Source organism: Vigna radiata, chromosome 6 (assembly GCF_000741045.1).
Source record: "Vigna radiata var. radiata cultivar VC1973A chromosome 6, Vradiata_ver6, whole genome shotgun sequence".
Classification (NCBI taxonomy): domain Eukaryota; kingdom Viridiplantae; phylum Streptophyta; class Magnoliopsida; order Fabales; family Fabaceae; genus Vigna; species Vigna radiata.
The window spans coordinates 22,535,583-22,550,137 of NC_028356.1; the positions used below are offsets into that span (position 1 = coordinate 22,535,583).

The following is a 14,555-nucleotide window of genomic DNA, read 5'->3' on the forward strand; positions in this document are numbered from 1 at the left end:
TGGCTCTAGATACCATGTAAAAGTTTGGAGAGTTAACTGAGAAGTAAAAATATTATTATTGTGCTATAATTCTATTACACATAGTGCCCTATTTAAGGGACTATGGACCAACGTAAATAAGGCTTCTAAAAAGCCCAAAACCAAAAAGGCTAGTTAAAACAATACAATATATTTCAACAGTCTCAATATTGTTGGTCATGTGTTTCAAGATATTTGGATTCTTGATTCAAGGGCAACTGATCATATGACACATTTTTGTGTGTCCTTTGCCTCATATGGTAAAACAAATAAAGAACAACTTACTACAATTGTGAATGGTCAGGGTATACCTATATGCGGCTCTGGGAATATAATTTTAGGCTCTTTTATTGTAATAAAGGATGTTTTATATGTTCCACAATTAGCCAACAGTCTTATCTCTATGCAAAAACTTATAAAGGATTTAAATTTTTTAGTAACATTTTTATCAACTTATTGTGTTTTTTAAGACCTTGCCACAGGGAAGACGATTTTAACTGCTAAAGAGCAAAGTGAGTTGTATCTGTTGGAGTCTGATAACCAATGAAAAACAAAAATCACGAGCGAACAAGTTACATCTGAGACGTGGGCAAATTCCCAATTATGGTTACATCATAAAAGGTTTGGGCATCCTTCATTCAATCCTATCAAGTCCTTATTTCCCCATTTCTTTACCAAGGACTCTATTGAGTCTTTTAATTGTGATATTTGCCGGTTATCAAAACATCATCGTACATCTTATCCTATTATTAATAAAAGCAGTACTTCTCCATTTGATTTAATTCACTCAGACATTTGGGGACCTGTTGTAGGACCTATTTCCGAAGCCAAATGGTTTATTACCTTTATTGACAACTGTACTAGTGTCACGTGGACATACCTTATGAAAAATAAATCAGAAGTTTTCCAAATCTTTGTTACTTTTTTCTGTCTTGTCCAAAATCAATTTGGAAAAAATATCAAAAAAGTCATATAATGGTACTGACTATGTGAATCATGAATTTATCAATTTTTTGTCTCAGAATGGTATTGTTCATGAACAATGTAAACACTCCTCAACAAAACAAGGTTGTAGAAAGAAAGAATCGTCATCTTATTGAAGTAAATAGAGCTCTCCATTTTCAAATGTTTGTTCCAAAAAATTAGTGGGGAGAAGGTGTTTTAACTATTACATATCCCATCGACAGGTTACCCACCCATATCTTAAATGGCATTAGTCTTATAGAGTCTCTATTGTCTTTTATTCCTTCTTCCCCCCTAATAGTGGGGTCTACCTAGTCGAGTCTTTCGATGTATTGATTTTGTTCACCTCATCATCTTAACCATAGTAAATTAGATCGCAAAGTTCTTAAATGTGTCTTTATTGGATATCCTTCTAATAAAAAAGAGTACAAATGTTATCATCTTCAGAGTCGTCGTGTCTTTATCACCATGGAAGTCACCTTTCATGAAACAAAATCCTTTTGTCACTCCACCACTTTAAGGGGAGAAAGCAATTGAAGTGGGTGAACTTTCCTTCTTGTCATTACCATGTTTGTCCTTGTAGGATACCTAAGATCTGAGCAATGAAGCTTACTATAATCCACAGTGAGAAAGAAGAGAAAGAAGGCAAATTTTTTGGCAAAAAGTATGAAAGCAGAAAACAACCCACTTCGACTCTCAAGCAAGAAAAATAGTCTAATACGGAGATGAGGATCCTTGAAGATAACAGTGAGGAGATAAGTATTATTGAGGATTTACCCATTGCATTTAGAAACGAAAGAAAATCATGCGTTAAATATCCTATTTCACATTATGTTTGCACTAACAATCTCTCTAATAAGCACAAAAGCTTTATTGATGCAATTGATGCCACATAAATTCCTACCTTAATCCAGGAGGTCATAACACTTGAACTTTGGAATCAAGCCATGAAAGAAGAGATGAATGCATTAGAAAGAAATTCAACATGGGAGATTGTTGATAAGCCAAGAGACAAGAAGGCAATCGAGTGTAGATGGATATTCACAGTAAGAAATAAGGTGGATGGGACAATAAAAAGATATAAAGCTAGATTGGTGGCAAAAGGCTATACCAAACTTATGGGATTGACTATGAGGAGACGTTAGCCACAATGGCAAAGATAAATACAGTTTGAGTTGTTATCGCTTTGGCTACTCATTTTGGCTGGGAGGGGACTTACACCAGTTGGATGTGAAGAATGTCTTTCTTCATGGAAATCTAGAAGAGAAAGTGTACATGGAGATTCTCCCAAGTTTTGAAGTGAAAAATGAAAGAGACAAGGTACGCCTCCTAAAGAAAGCATAGTAAGCAGTCTCCTAGAGAATGGTTTGCAAGATGTACAAAAGCAATGTTTTCCTTGGGATACAGACAAAGCCAAAGAGATCATACTTTATTCATAAAGCACTCCTCTACAGGTAAACTCACTCTATTGCTTGCCTATGTAGATGATATGATTATTGGGGGAGATGATGAAACAGAAGAATTGGCATTAAAAGAAAAATTGGCGTTAAAAGAAAAAATCGCAGTCCAATTTGAAATGAAAGATCTAGAAAAACTCAAATATTTTCTTGGAATAGAGGTTGCTTACTCCAAGAACAGAATTTTCATCTCCTAAAGGAATATGTACTTCTCCTCAAAGAACCAAGAAAGTTGGGATGTAGAACCTCAACAGTTCCTATAGAACAGAATCATAGAATTGGAAGTGAAGAAAGTGCTTTTGTAGAGAATGCTCAATATCAGAGATTGGTAGGAAAATTGATTTATCTATCACACATAAGACCAGACATTACTTATGCAGTTAGGGTAGTGAGTCAATTTATTCATGATCCAAGAGAGAGACACATGCAAGCAATTGACAAAATTCTCTTATACTTAAAGTCAAGTCTAGAAAAGGGGCTATTATTCAAAAGGGAAGACACATTGACTATGAAAATATATACTAATGGTGACTATCCAAGTTCTATTACTGATAAAAAATCTACTTTTTGGTATTGTGTGTTTCTTGAAGATAGTTTAGTAACGTGAAGGAGCAAAAAGCAAGATAAGGTACCTCGTTCTAGTGCAAAAGCTAAATTTGAAACTCTTACTCAAGGAATGTGTGAAGGACTTTGGATGAAAATCATTTTGGATGACCTTAAAATCAAGGTGGACAACCCTCGAATTACACTGTGATTGCCTGTAATCCAATACAACTTGACAAGACCAAACACATTGAGATTTACAAACATTTCATCAAAGATAATCTAAAAAAAGCTTTGTGATTACAACTCATGTTCTTAGAGAACTTCAGATAGCATATATTTTTACAAAAGGGCTCCTTTCGGATAGATTTCAAGATCTTGTAGGCAAGTTGGAAATGATTGATATTCATTTACCAACTTAAGGGAGAGTATTGTAATTAGAGGAAAATGTTCATAATTAGAGAAAATATCTATAGAATCTTCCTAATTAGAGAAAATATATGTAGGATCTTCTAGTTTATTTTTCAGTATATTGTTTCCTTATTTTTCTTTTTTCGAAGATTAGATTGTTACAAATAGATATAAGGAGAATGTAATAGACATGAATGAAAATAATAAAATTTATTCTCTTTTTCAAGAAAAAGCTTTAGGCTCTAGATACCATATTGAGTATAGTAAAACTATATATAGAATTAATCTCTCTTGTGTAGAAAATACGCATAGGGTAATTTGTTTATAATAATAAGAATGTGAACTAAGCCCAAATACAAATGAATATGTAAAGAAAACATAATTAACATAGGGACTATGTTTCCCTAATTGACATAAAATGCAATATATCTATAAATATCATATAAGAAAGAGTTATTTGAATGTTTTGTCTAATGCAGACCACAAAGTACGTATTTATATTAATTTACATAATCAAATACAATAAATTCTAGCCCAAGAATCAAGGATCAATGATCCTAATTTCCTAAAATTTGAAATCGCTAATGATTAACAAATTTGTAAGAGGTATCGAGTGACATTGTTTTTTGAAAGTTCATTAAAGGCTTAAATACGTTTTTAATCCTTCAAATTTGGGACACTATTTCTTTATTAAAAATTTTCATGTTTTAGTCCTCCCATTTCACGAGCACCACTTCTTAGATTTGGCTTTACCTTGCTATGTCTTTCAGAAAATTTGATGAAAAGGAAACATGTTAGTAGAATTTTGTTATGCAATAGAGTTTTGTATATATCAAGAGTGTTAGCAACAAAAACTCTCAGACACTACCATTGGTTAAAATTTGTTAGAAACTAAATGATTATAAGTGAAACTCAATAAATAAGTGGAACTCAACATAATTAGTTTCAGTAATTCAATCAATAGTAGTATATCGACTGCATTACTCATTGATACATGTGCCCACACGTTCTAATGATTCAGGTAAACTTGTAATACAAAATGATGAAAACTTTAAGATTTTATAACAGGACGAAGATTAACTAACCTGAAAATAGAAGAATGAAGAGACAACTGCACTCAGCCAGATGAACAATGATACATGTAGCAGGTAGGTTGACGACAATATAAGCCAGAGTCCTTCAAATATGGGCCAAATTGGAAGCTTCCCTGAAGTAGATGAATTTGGAGAACCTCTTGGAGTATGTTCTGTCTTTTGAATCTCATCAGTCTTGTTTTCATGATTGGAATCAGATTTTCTATATTCAAGATAAATAAATAAGTATGATTCTATCCCTACTGATGCCATGCATTAAATATACATTAAATTAACTCAAAAACAAAAGTTTAATGAGATGCACATGATTCCCTCATATTTATCACCTGAGTGTGTTCGTTTTTGACATTTGTTCCTATCTATCTATCCATGCTTTTCAGAATAATAATTACTTTATATTTTTTTATTTTTTAAACTAAAAATGGTGAAATCATGAGACTTTAGGTATGGAGAGAGCAAAATGATACAGTGGATTTAGAAATTGGACAAAGAACAAAAAATTCTTATTGAGGACCACTAATTTCTGACCAGTCAACATATGGGTATAGCACCAGATTAGGTAGAATAGGAAGGATGAATGATTTGTATATTCAAGAGATGCAGAAACTCTACCAATCGTCCACTACAAAAACATGAGAAGCTACTCTCCTTTCACTTATTTATATCATTTGATAGGGTCACTAAACTAACAGGTTTCTTAGAGTAAGAGCCGCTAGTTTTGATTTCTTATTACAGAGGTTATCACTCTCCTCTTGATAGAGCTGTGCAGTTGATACAATTGGTACAAAGAATTAAAAGATTTTACACCACAATACAAAGATGAGAGGCTAAGGTAAACGGAGTAAAGAAAGAACTGCTACTGCAGAAGTTACAAAGTTATTTATACACTGCAACTGCTCAGAAAAAAGAGAGGATATAGTCTAAATACTCAAAAGTTGATATTAACTTCATAGATTTCGAAATTTTTGAGAGAAAACTCTAATTTGTCTTATTAAATCTGAAAAGTTCAGGGTTAAGCTCCATAATAGAAGTGTTGATACTCTATTTATAGAGTACTTGAATAATGGGAGAATAAAGAAATATAGTATTAATTACAATCATTCTAATTATATTCTCAATTCATCTATTTGGGACAATCACTTTATCTTAAAAACATAAATAAAATATGATGAAATGAATGTTAAGATTGTAAGAGTATTTTTTCTCAATTACTTTAGAGATATTAGGATATTTTCAGATTAATTATCCCATATTTAGAACACTCTCCTTCAACTTAATAAATGAATATTGATCACTCTCAACTTACCAACAGGATCTAGAAATCTTAAGGAAATCCCTTAGTGAAGATGTATGCTAACTGGACTCCTATAAGAACATAGGTTGTGACCACTAGACCTTTGTCAAGATTATCTTGGATGAAGTATCTGTTCATTTTAATATATTTGGTCCTATCATACTATATTGTATTATGAGCAGTGCTCATGGCTGACTTGTTATCATAGTACACAATTGCACAGGGATGCCATCCGTTATTTTAAGGTCATCTAGTATGATCTTCATCCAAATTCATTCACATGCACTTTTCAGTAAGAGCTTGAAATTCAACTTGTGCACTTTATTGTTTGCTTCTCCAAGACCCTATACTTTTTGCCTAAGATATACAGTACCCAAAGGTAGACGACTTGCAGTCAATAAGAAAACTTACATAATATGTATTAGTATTAGTATATATCTTCAAAGTCAAGCATCTTCTTTCCTGAAAAGTGGCCCCTTTCCTGGGCTTAAATTCAAATACTAAGAAAAAATTTCAACTGCTTACATTTCTCTTTCTCTAAAGTCATGCATTAACTGGCTTGGCATAATAACTAAATAAGCCATGTTTGGAGTCATGTGTGATAAATAAATGTTTTCCTACCAATCTCTAATATTGGGTCTTTTCTACAGGATAGCCCTCTTCACCTCCAGTTCTATGATTCTGTTCAACAGAAACTCTTGAATTTCAACATCTTAGCTTATTTGTTTCTTTAAGAAGATAAAGTATATATTTTCTCAAGGAGAAGGAAGCTCCCTTTTCTGAATAAGCAACCTATAGTCCAAGGATATATTTAAGCTTCCTTCAGTGTTAATAAAGGCTAGGCATAATTTTTCTCACATTTTGTACTTCAAAAAAAATTTCTACCCTTGCCATCATCTCTATGGATGAACGTAGAAAACTCCAACCTTTTTAACACGAGCAAAGAAGTTCTTCCTTGTCCTGTCCTTATTAGATTTGTTACTGTTGATGTCCTCTGCCCTGTTCTGACACCATCTACTGAGTTTTCTCCTCCATTTGACAGTTTGTCCTTGATTTCAGGAAGCAGATTCTTTATTTCTCTCATGTCTTATATGCATTCTCCACAAAATCATATATTTTCTCAGGTTTGCAATCTCTTTCCTCTGTTCACGGACCCATTTCTCCAAAGCACTCTGCTTTCCATTATTGTTAGGAATCAACACTATTTCAAAAGATATGGCATGTTGGACCAAAATTGTTAGGAATCAACACTATTTTCAGAGAAGAACAATGAAAAGAAAATCAAAACTTCTTTATTTCACCAAATGCACAAAATGATGCCAGAAAGGAGCACTCTCCTTTCCAGTGGATTATTCCAGTTACAAGTTGCTCGAATCCCCCAAAACTTCTGCCCTTTCCACTTTAAGCTTCTTATTTAAACTTCCTCCCTTCTAACTAACTTTGAGCTGTAAAACTACCTTACATCGGTATTCTTAGTTTTCTTATTTAAACCTCCTACTATAAACCTCCAATCCTGTCTTAGTATCAACTTTTTGTGCTTGCTCCTGCCTAACAGATTAGGACTCAAGGCTGTTACTAGCAGTAACTATCTAAGTATCAGATAAAGTAACACATTATTAAAAATATAAGGGAATTGTAGGAGTTAGTTAGGAGAGGGTTGGGACTTAGAAATGCGAAAGGAAAGTAGAACTCCTAAATTTCAACACGTGAAACAGAAATTCCCTGCTACAATTTACAATCATTGCTTTGTATCTTCATCTCTAAGTGATCCCATCATAGCACTCTGTTTTTTTCCTATATTCGGATTCAGTTCTATTAGCACGACATCTTAAATTACTTTAGAGAAAGAGACTGTTCATTTGCATGGAAGAAATTGAAAAGTAAGTAGACAGGAGGCCTGGACATGTATCCACTTCTCCCACTGATTTAATATAAATGCTGCTAACTAATATACTGTGTCAGCAAAGCATCCATCTGCAGGGAAAATTAAAAAAAAAAAAAAAAAAAAAAAAAACCTAGTAATACGGCAGTAATACTAGCAGCATCTCCTTTCTGCATGGATATTAACTATTTTGAATTAACTACTTTGTATATGCAGATATACACGGAGAAGTTGTCTTCTCCTGTTGCAGATCATTGGTTCTCTCCAACACACCAGAATTTTGCCACCAAAATAAGCCACAATGAACAAACAAATCAGAATTATTTTGATTGACAAATACAATTAGACTATACTGTTAACAGACCTGTGACCAGATTTAAGGGACTGGTCCAAAACAAATTTTTAGTTTTTGATGCCCCCTATATTTAAAGGTTAATACATTCCCCCAGAATTAAAATAATGGTATACATATGCCATTCAATACTTATGTGTTTTCACTCGTGTATAACTACAAAGAAAGGAATACGTAAAATTACCTAATGGGAGACAATTTTTCTTCAGCATGAGATGTACCACAATTTATCCCTCTTGATGTCTGCGCTGCAAGTTCCATCAATAATGCAGCAAACAAAAGCAAGACTGCAAAACATATGGTTGCACGATATGACAATAAAACTATATGAGAAAAGACTGTTAAGGGCAAATGCAAACTTACATGGGCCAACAAAAGCCATCCCAATGGCAAACAATGACCCAAAAAGTTGTCCAAGGGTGGCACCAGCACCAATAAACCCGAATAATCTTGAACCTGACTGAACCCAGAGTATGTTAAGTAGGCCCTAAATAATCCAGACAAAAACAAAGTGATATAGCACCAAACAAACCTCACTGTCCATCACATCAATTACCCTTGCCCAAGTTGAAGAAATTGTAATTAGATTAAGCAAAGCAACCTACACAAAATAACATAAACTAGTCTGCAAAAATTTCATTTGAAACAAGCTAACAGCAGAGTGAAATCAAATTAGACATTAGATTCTAAATGGAAAATAAAACCATCAACCATACCCAAAGAAACAATCCTATACGAACAGAGATATAGAACCATCCATGGTTATCCCAACCAAATGAAGAGGTAAGACTGCCTTGGTCACCAATTTTCCTTTCTTCCTTTGAGGGATAGGTCAAGGGCATGGATCCCTAGCAACATAATTTAAGACAATAAAAAGCAAGTATTCTGAATTTAACAAGCAATATAGACTGCAGCAAAAAACTTCAAGTTATACTATTGTCTTACTGTAAAATTGGACTTTGAATATCCAGCAGATGAGGAGTGCCATAGAATAAAGAACAAAATGAGGGATACACTAAAGAACCTGTGTATCAAAAACAAAGCCTGGAATTTCAAGGAGCACCATCACAGATTATATTAATGAGAACATAATATAATAATATCTGTGAAGAAATGAAGAAGACCAAGGAAACAATTTTAAAGATTTTCAATAACAATGAAAGACTTGAAAAAAAGAATGATTTTATTATTTTCATTCATGGTAATTACATTCTCCTTACCTCTATTTGTAGCAATCTTAGAAAGGGAAATAAGGAAACAAAATAATCTAGAAGATCATACACATGTTTTCTTTAATTAGGAAGATATTTTCTCTAATTGAGAAGATCTATCATACACATGTTTTTTCTAATTAGGAAGGTTCTATAGATATTTTCTCTAATTGAGACTCCCCTTCAAGGTGGTAAATGAATATCAATCATTTCCAAGCATGGGATAACCACAACCATACAAGCACATTTTATGGAGTTGAAATAGACTCTAAGCTCAGATTCTAAGATCCAACACCTCAATCAATCCTTTTAAATGAAATCCTTAGGAACATGTTATTACACATTTGAAAATAGATTACTTGTTCATTGCCCTCTGCATCAAAGTTCAGGACTCAGGTTGCTTGTCCAATGCACTATCAAAGATGGAGCCTTCATCGTTTTAGCTGATTATGTTCGGCAAAGCTACATCGAAATTCTGGTTCTACTAGTTCTTCACCTTTTGATAACCTTATAAGTTCTCTTGATTGTGTTTTCCTGAATGGTTAATAGAGTGTGTACTGTGGTCTATGTTTATTGGTATATAGTGTGGAACAGTTATCATTGGTGGATGATTGTGTTGTGCTCTGGCATACTAACTTAAGATTTGGGTCTTATGTACGATTTTAACATGTATAATTATCTGATTTATTTTAGTATGAAGATGCAACATAGACATTGTGTGTAGCAATAGCATGCATGATTTTGTAGCTATTTACAAGTCTAGTGGCATTTAGTCATTAGTTTAAGATTAAGGGTGGCGGAGGACGGCTAAATGAATCATCAAACCTAAAATCCGCACTTTATAATGGGCAAGGAAAATAAAGAATTCTTAACAATATAATTTACCTTGCCTTTGGAAAGGTTAGGCAGAGAGAATATGAGAGAAGAAAAGGGTGCAGCAATGAGGGTGAGCAACAGAGACCCCACGAATAGACCTGGCAGGTTCGATAACCCCAACGAGATGGCACCCTCGTCCCGCAACGGAAGAACCACGAAATAGGCACTCAAAACCTGCAATAAATGCCCCAAAAAAGTAATAACCAGTTAAAAGAAAAAAGAAACTGAAGGGGAAGAGAAACATCTTCGGTGGCTGCCTTGAACAGAGAAACTCACGAAAAAGAAGCAGAAGAAGGAATGGAGCAGAGCAGAGGTCTCGTGCGGGTGAACAGTGACGAAAACAGAGACGACGGCCTCAAACGTTGACCTTCCCATAGGGTTAGCGGTTCGAATTTTGTAGCAAATGGACGGAGATTTCAGAAAGAACAAGCATTGGAGGCAAACCCCACATCAAACTCTTGAATCTGACAACACGTGGCAAAATATAATGAGGAGAGAAGAAGGAAGCTTAAAAAATTGTTTGATAGCGTTTCTTACATGTAGATTCATAGAAGACTATTTTAGAATGTTACAATTAAAGCAGGGAAGCAGCGGATTTAAAACAAAATTGGTTGTTTCAGGCAAAAACAATAAAGATGGTGGCAAGGTGGTCATGTTTGTTCATATGGTTTATGATGATGGATTGTATAATAAGCATTAAATTTGTGGTGCATTATTTGGGTATGTTTCTAAATTTCTAGATATTTGGATTTATGCATATATTTCTATTGTGGTGAATAGTGTATTGTGTCATTCCAATTTTTTTTCTTTTTAAAATTTATAATTAACACAAATAACATAATAAACTATATTCATGTTTTATTAAAATTCTCAATAAAAAAAAATCGTTTTACAATCATAAACTTTATTGAAAAGGAAAAATATAAAACTAAAATATTGTTTCCAAATATTTGATATTGATCATTCTTTTTAATGTTATATTTCTTTTCAATATAGATTATTTTTTTAAGATAAATTACTATTATTATAAGTGAAAACTACAACACAAATGATAAATTGATATCACAAAAAAAAATCTCACTTTTAAAAATAAATTCATTTAATATTTAAAACCCATGACTCTAAAAAAAATATAACATTTCATAACAAACACGACAATACATTGGCTTATAGTGTTTTTAGTCCATGGACATTTATCTTTTAATTTCAACGCTCCAAAGACCTTTCACAACCATGCACACCTAAACATAGTTTATAAAATTCTATTTAATACTCCATTTTTCATTTTCGTAAGGTACATAGCTATATGAAAAAACATATCTCAAGTAATTATTTAAAAATAAAGTCACCACATTTTATTTAAATCTCAAATAAAAAGAAAACTCCATGTCTCGCATTATTGTACCTTATTAACTTGACAAAAATAATAATAATAAAATTTATAAGATTGCCCCAAGCATATGTTGTCTTGTCTAACTCTCATTTTTCATTAATGTGCATCTTATGCAATGTATATAATATCATTTGCTTTCGTATAAAATATGATCATCGTAGGTGGAAAACACAACCACCAAAACAAATGGGTGAGCTAACGTAAATTGTAACACCCTAATTTCCAAGGTATCACAAGTTATTCAAAAATCGGTAAATTTCAAAATTTTATTATAACGCAAAAACGTCTTTTCAAAACCTTAACATTTAACGTGCATAATTTATTCAAAACATAATAGTTCCAAAAACATTTATTCAATACAAATAACGAAGGAAATAAAATAACTCCAAATACATTGTCTTAAAATTCAAACAAAATGACTTTAAATAAAAATCTCAAGTTTGTCCCTCGTCACCTCTTGAATCTATCATGTCTCAACATCATTTGGAACATCATCTGCTCATGTATAACACGTTATACAATCATCGTCGATAAGTTTATTCACAACGCATAAACACGTACACGTGGGTAAGCTACTGATAAAACAATCTTAATAATAACAATTAAGGTATAAACACATTGAATATATCAACCATAGACCACCCCATACCCAACAGTAATAATGACAAGATTCGTAATCCTCTAGCATAACAACTTAATCATAATGAATTACTCAATTCTCGATCCTTGATCTTCAATCTTTGATCCTTGACCCTTGAAGCTTGATGTCTTCAGTAACATCTCACACATACACTCTTGGTTTATCCACTCATTAACGTCTAAGCTAACTACTTATTATAAGCGTTATAGTAACACTACTATCAACATAGCATCATGATAACAGTCTAAAAACCGTTATTTTCATACTTAAATTTGATATCAAAATACACCATTTATGACTTAGAATTAGCTTGAAATGAAGTAATTTGCTTAAGTTAGAGAATAAGAGAGTCAAAGTGAGTTTTCTAGGTTTTATGTTTGGTTTTCCCTTGTTTTGACAGGATTTATCAAGAGTTTGATGAAGGAAAGGAAAGAAGAGAAGTATTGGATGTAAAAGAAGGTGGAAGATTGAAGAAAACAAGAACCGCAGCCACCGCTAGGCGGTGTGACCTTTAAAGCATTCACTGCCACACGCTTAAGGGGCACCGCCAAGGGGTGAGATGAGAATCACACCTACCGCCGAGCGGCGCTATCCACTGCCGGGTGATGGACTCTTCAATGGCTTCTCTAGAGGACGCTCAAGCGGAAACGCTAAGGGGTGGACCAAGTGTTGCACCTACCGCCGGGCGGTGCACTTATGGGCCTGGGCTAAATTTTAGTTATTTTTCTGAGTTATAAATAGATTTGCGCAAATCATAGCAGCTATCTCTTGGCAGAAAGGACGCAGAAACACTCTCTTCACACCTTGGAGGCGGATTTTGGATGCGAAAGCTCCAATCTATCAATTCTAGGGTTATCTCTTTCATATTTTCCATTCAATTCATTTAGTTTTACCATGCCAATGGTGAACTAAACTCCTTTGTTGTTGGAGAACGATGTAATCCTATTTGAAACTCTTTTGTATTGAAATTATTATTTAAATCATATGCCTTGTTTTATCAATTGTTTGAGTTTTTCCTCCGATTTATTTCATGCTTTGTTTAAGACATTATTCAAACGCATAATTTGTGATTCTTTCTATATGGACACGTATAGTTAGGTCTAGACATGAGGAAATTCTCTTGATAGCAATATTACCTAGACATAGGAATAGGAGGATCAATTGCCTTAAGCTTCTGTGCAAATGTAATGCATGAATAATTGCTAGGGAGATTAGACATAGTAAACTAGTAATTAGGAATAGGCTGTTTTCACCAAGACTTTGGGATTAGGGTAAATTAGAGAGTGACATAAACATTGATAACAAAGTCGAATTTAGTAAGAATAATATATACTTGAGAGTCGATTAGGATGAAACCGTAAACCCCAACAACACCATTCATCCATATCGTACTGCCAACTGATCAAACCATTTGCATGCATGTTCATTTTCTGTTTTGCATTTAAAACTAAAATTGTTATTTATTCAAGTCTTATGATGTCAAATCATCACACGAACGTTTAGGCCTAAGAGTCTTTTGGGAGACGATACTCGGACTTACCGTTTTAGTATTACTTGATATGATCTTGTACACTTGTCAGGGTGTTAACACATCACCTGGAGCATCTCAAATACCATGATCATTATCATAGATACATCACCATCATAACTATCTCAATCATGAATAACATTGTGAGCATCACCAAACCATAAACACCATAGTGGAAAGAATCAGCCTCACTCTTGTACCTTATCTCACTTTCCTGTAGTCGCTCTTACAGACCAATCTATAGCTTTTCCTACATACACGTTCGAGTAGTTCCGCAATCCAGTTAAGGAAGATGTAGTTCTGCCACACAAGCACAAGAAACATACCATCACCCCCACACAAGGAAGAGTCAATACCTGAACAACCCTTCTGATGCACACAAGGCAAAAGAAAATACTTATCTACATATAACATCAGGATTTACTAGGTATAAATAATAGACTTATCCTTCACTTTCATGCTCATTAACCACATACTCAAGTACACCCCCAACACTCACTCATACTTCAATCTCAACCACAAGTCAAAATTGACTATAAACACAACCATTAATCTCAGTTTATGGTTTTCATCACATTCTACAACTCCTTAAGCTTGGTTGTCAGAGCGGTGCAGCGAAATGGTTAGCGTGAACAATAAACCAAGAGGAAGGTGAACTGGTTTCTAATTACAAATTTTTGCCTTTATTAATTTTTGAAATATTTTAATTTCCTTAGCAATTAACTAAAACAATAAAGAGAGTAAGAAATAGAGAAAATTACACAAATTATTTTTATACTGGTTCAAATCACAAGGATCCTATTTCCAGTTGTTAATCCTAAACTAAGATTACCTTTCCACTAGCACAAAATCAATAATTATTTCAATCACAAAGAAAGACAAGTTTAAGGTTT

General features: G+C 33.5%; 1 protein-coding gene across 4 annotated transcripts; it reads right to left on the reverse strand.

The window, feature by feature from the left end:
- Window positions 1–4,477: 4,477 nt before the first annotated feature.
- LOC106763974 lies at window positions 4,478–10,765 on the reverse strand (the record flags this gene model as incomplete). Of its 4 annotated transcripts, XM_014648164.2 has the most annotated exon segments (9): window positions 4,478–4,688; window positions 8,199–8,301; window positions 8,378–8,474; window positions 8,547–8,615; window positions 8,731–8,862; window positions 8,960–9,058; window positions 10,111–10,275; window positions 10,378–10,565; window positions 10,639–10,765. In XM_014648164.2, coding segments are annotated over 8 exon segments (975 nt in total), but the record flags the coding sequence as incomplete, so codon positions are not given.
- Window positions 10,766–14,555: the final 3,790 nt, after the last annotated feature.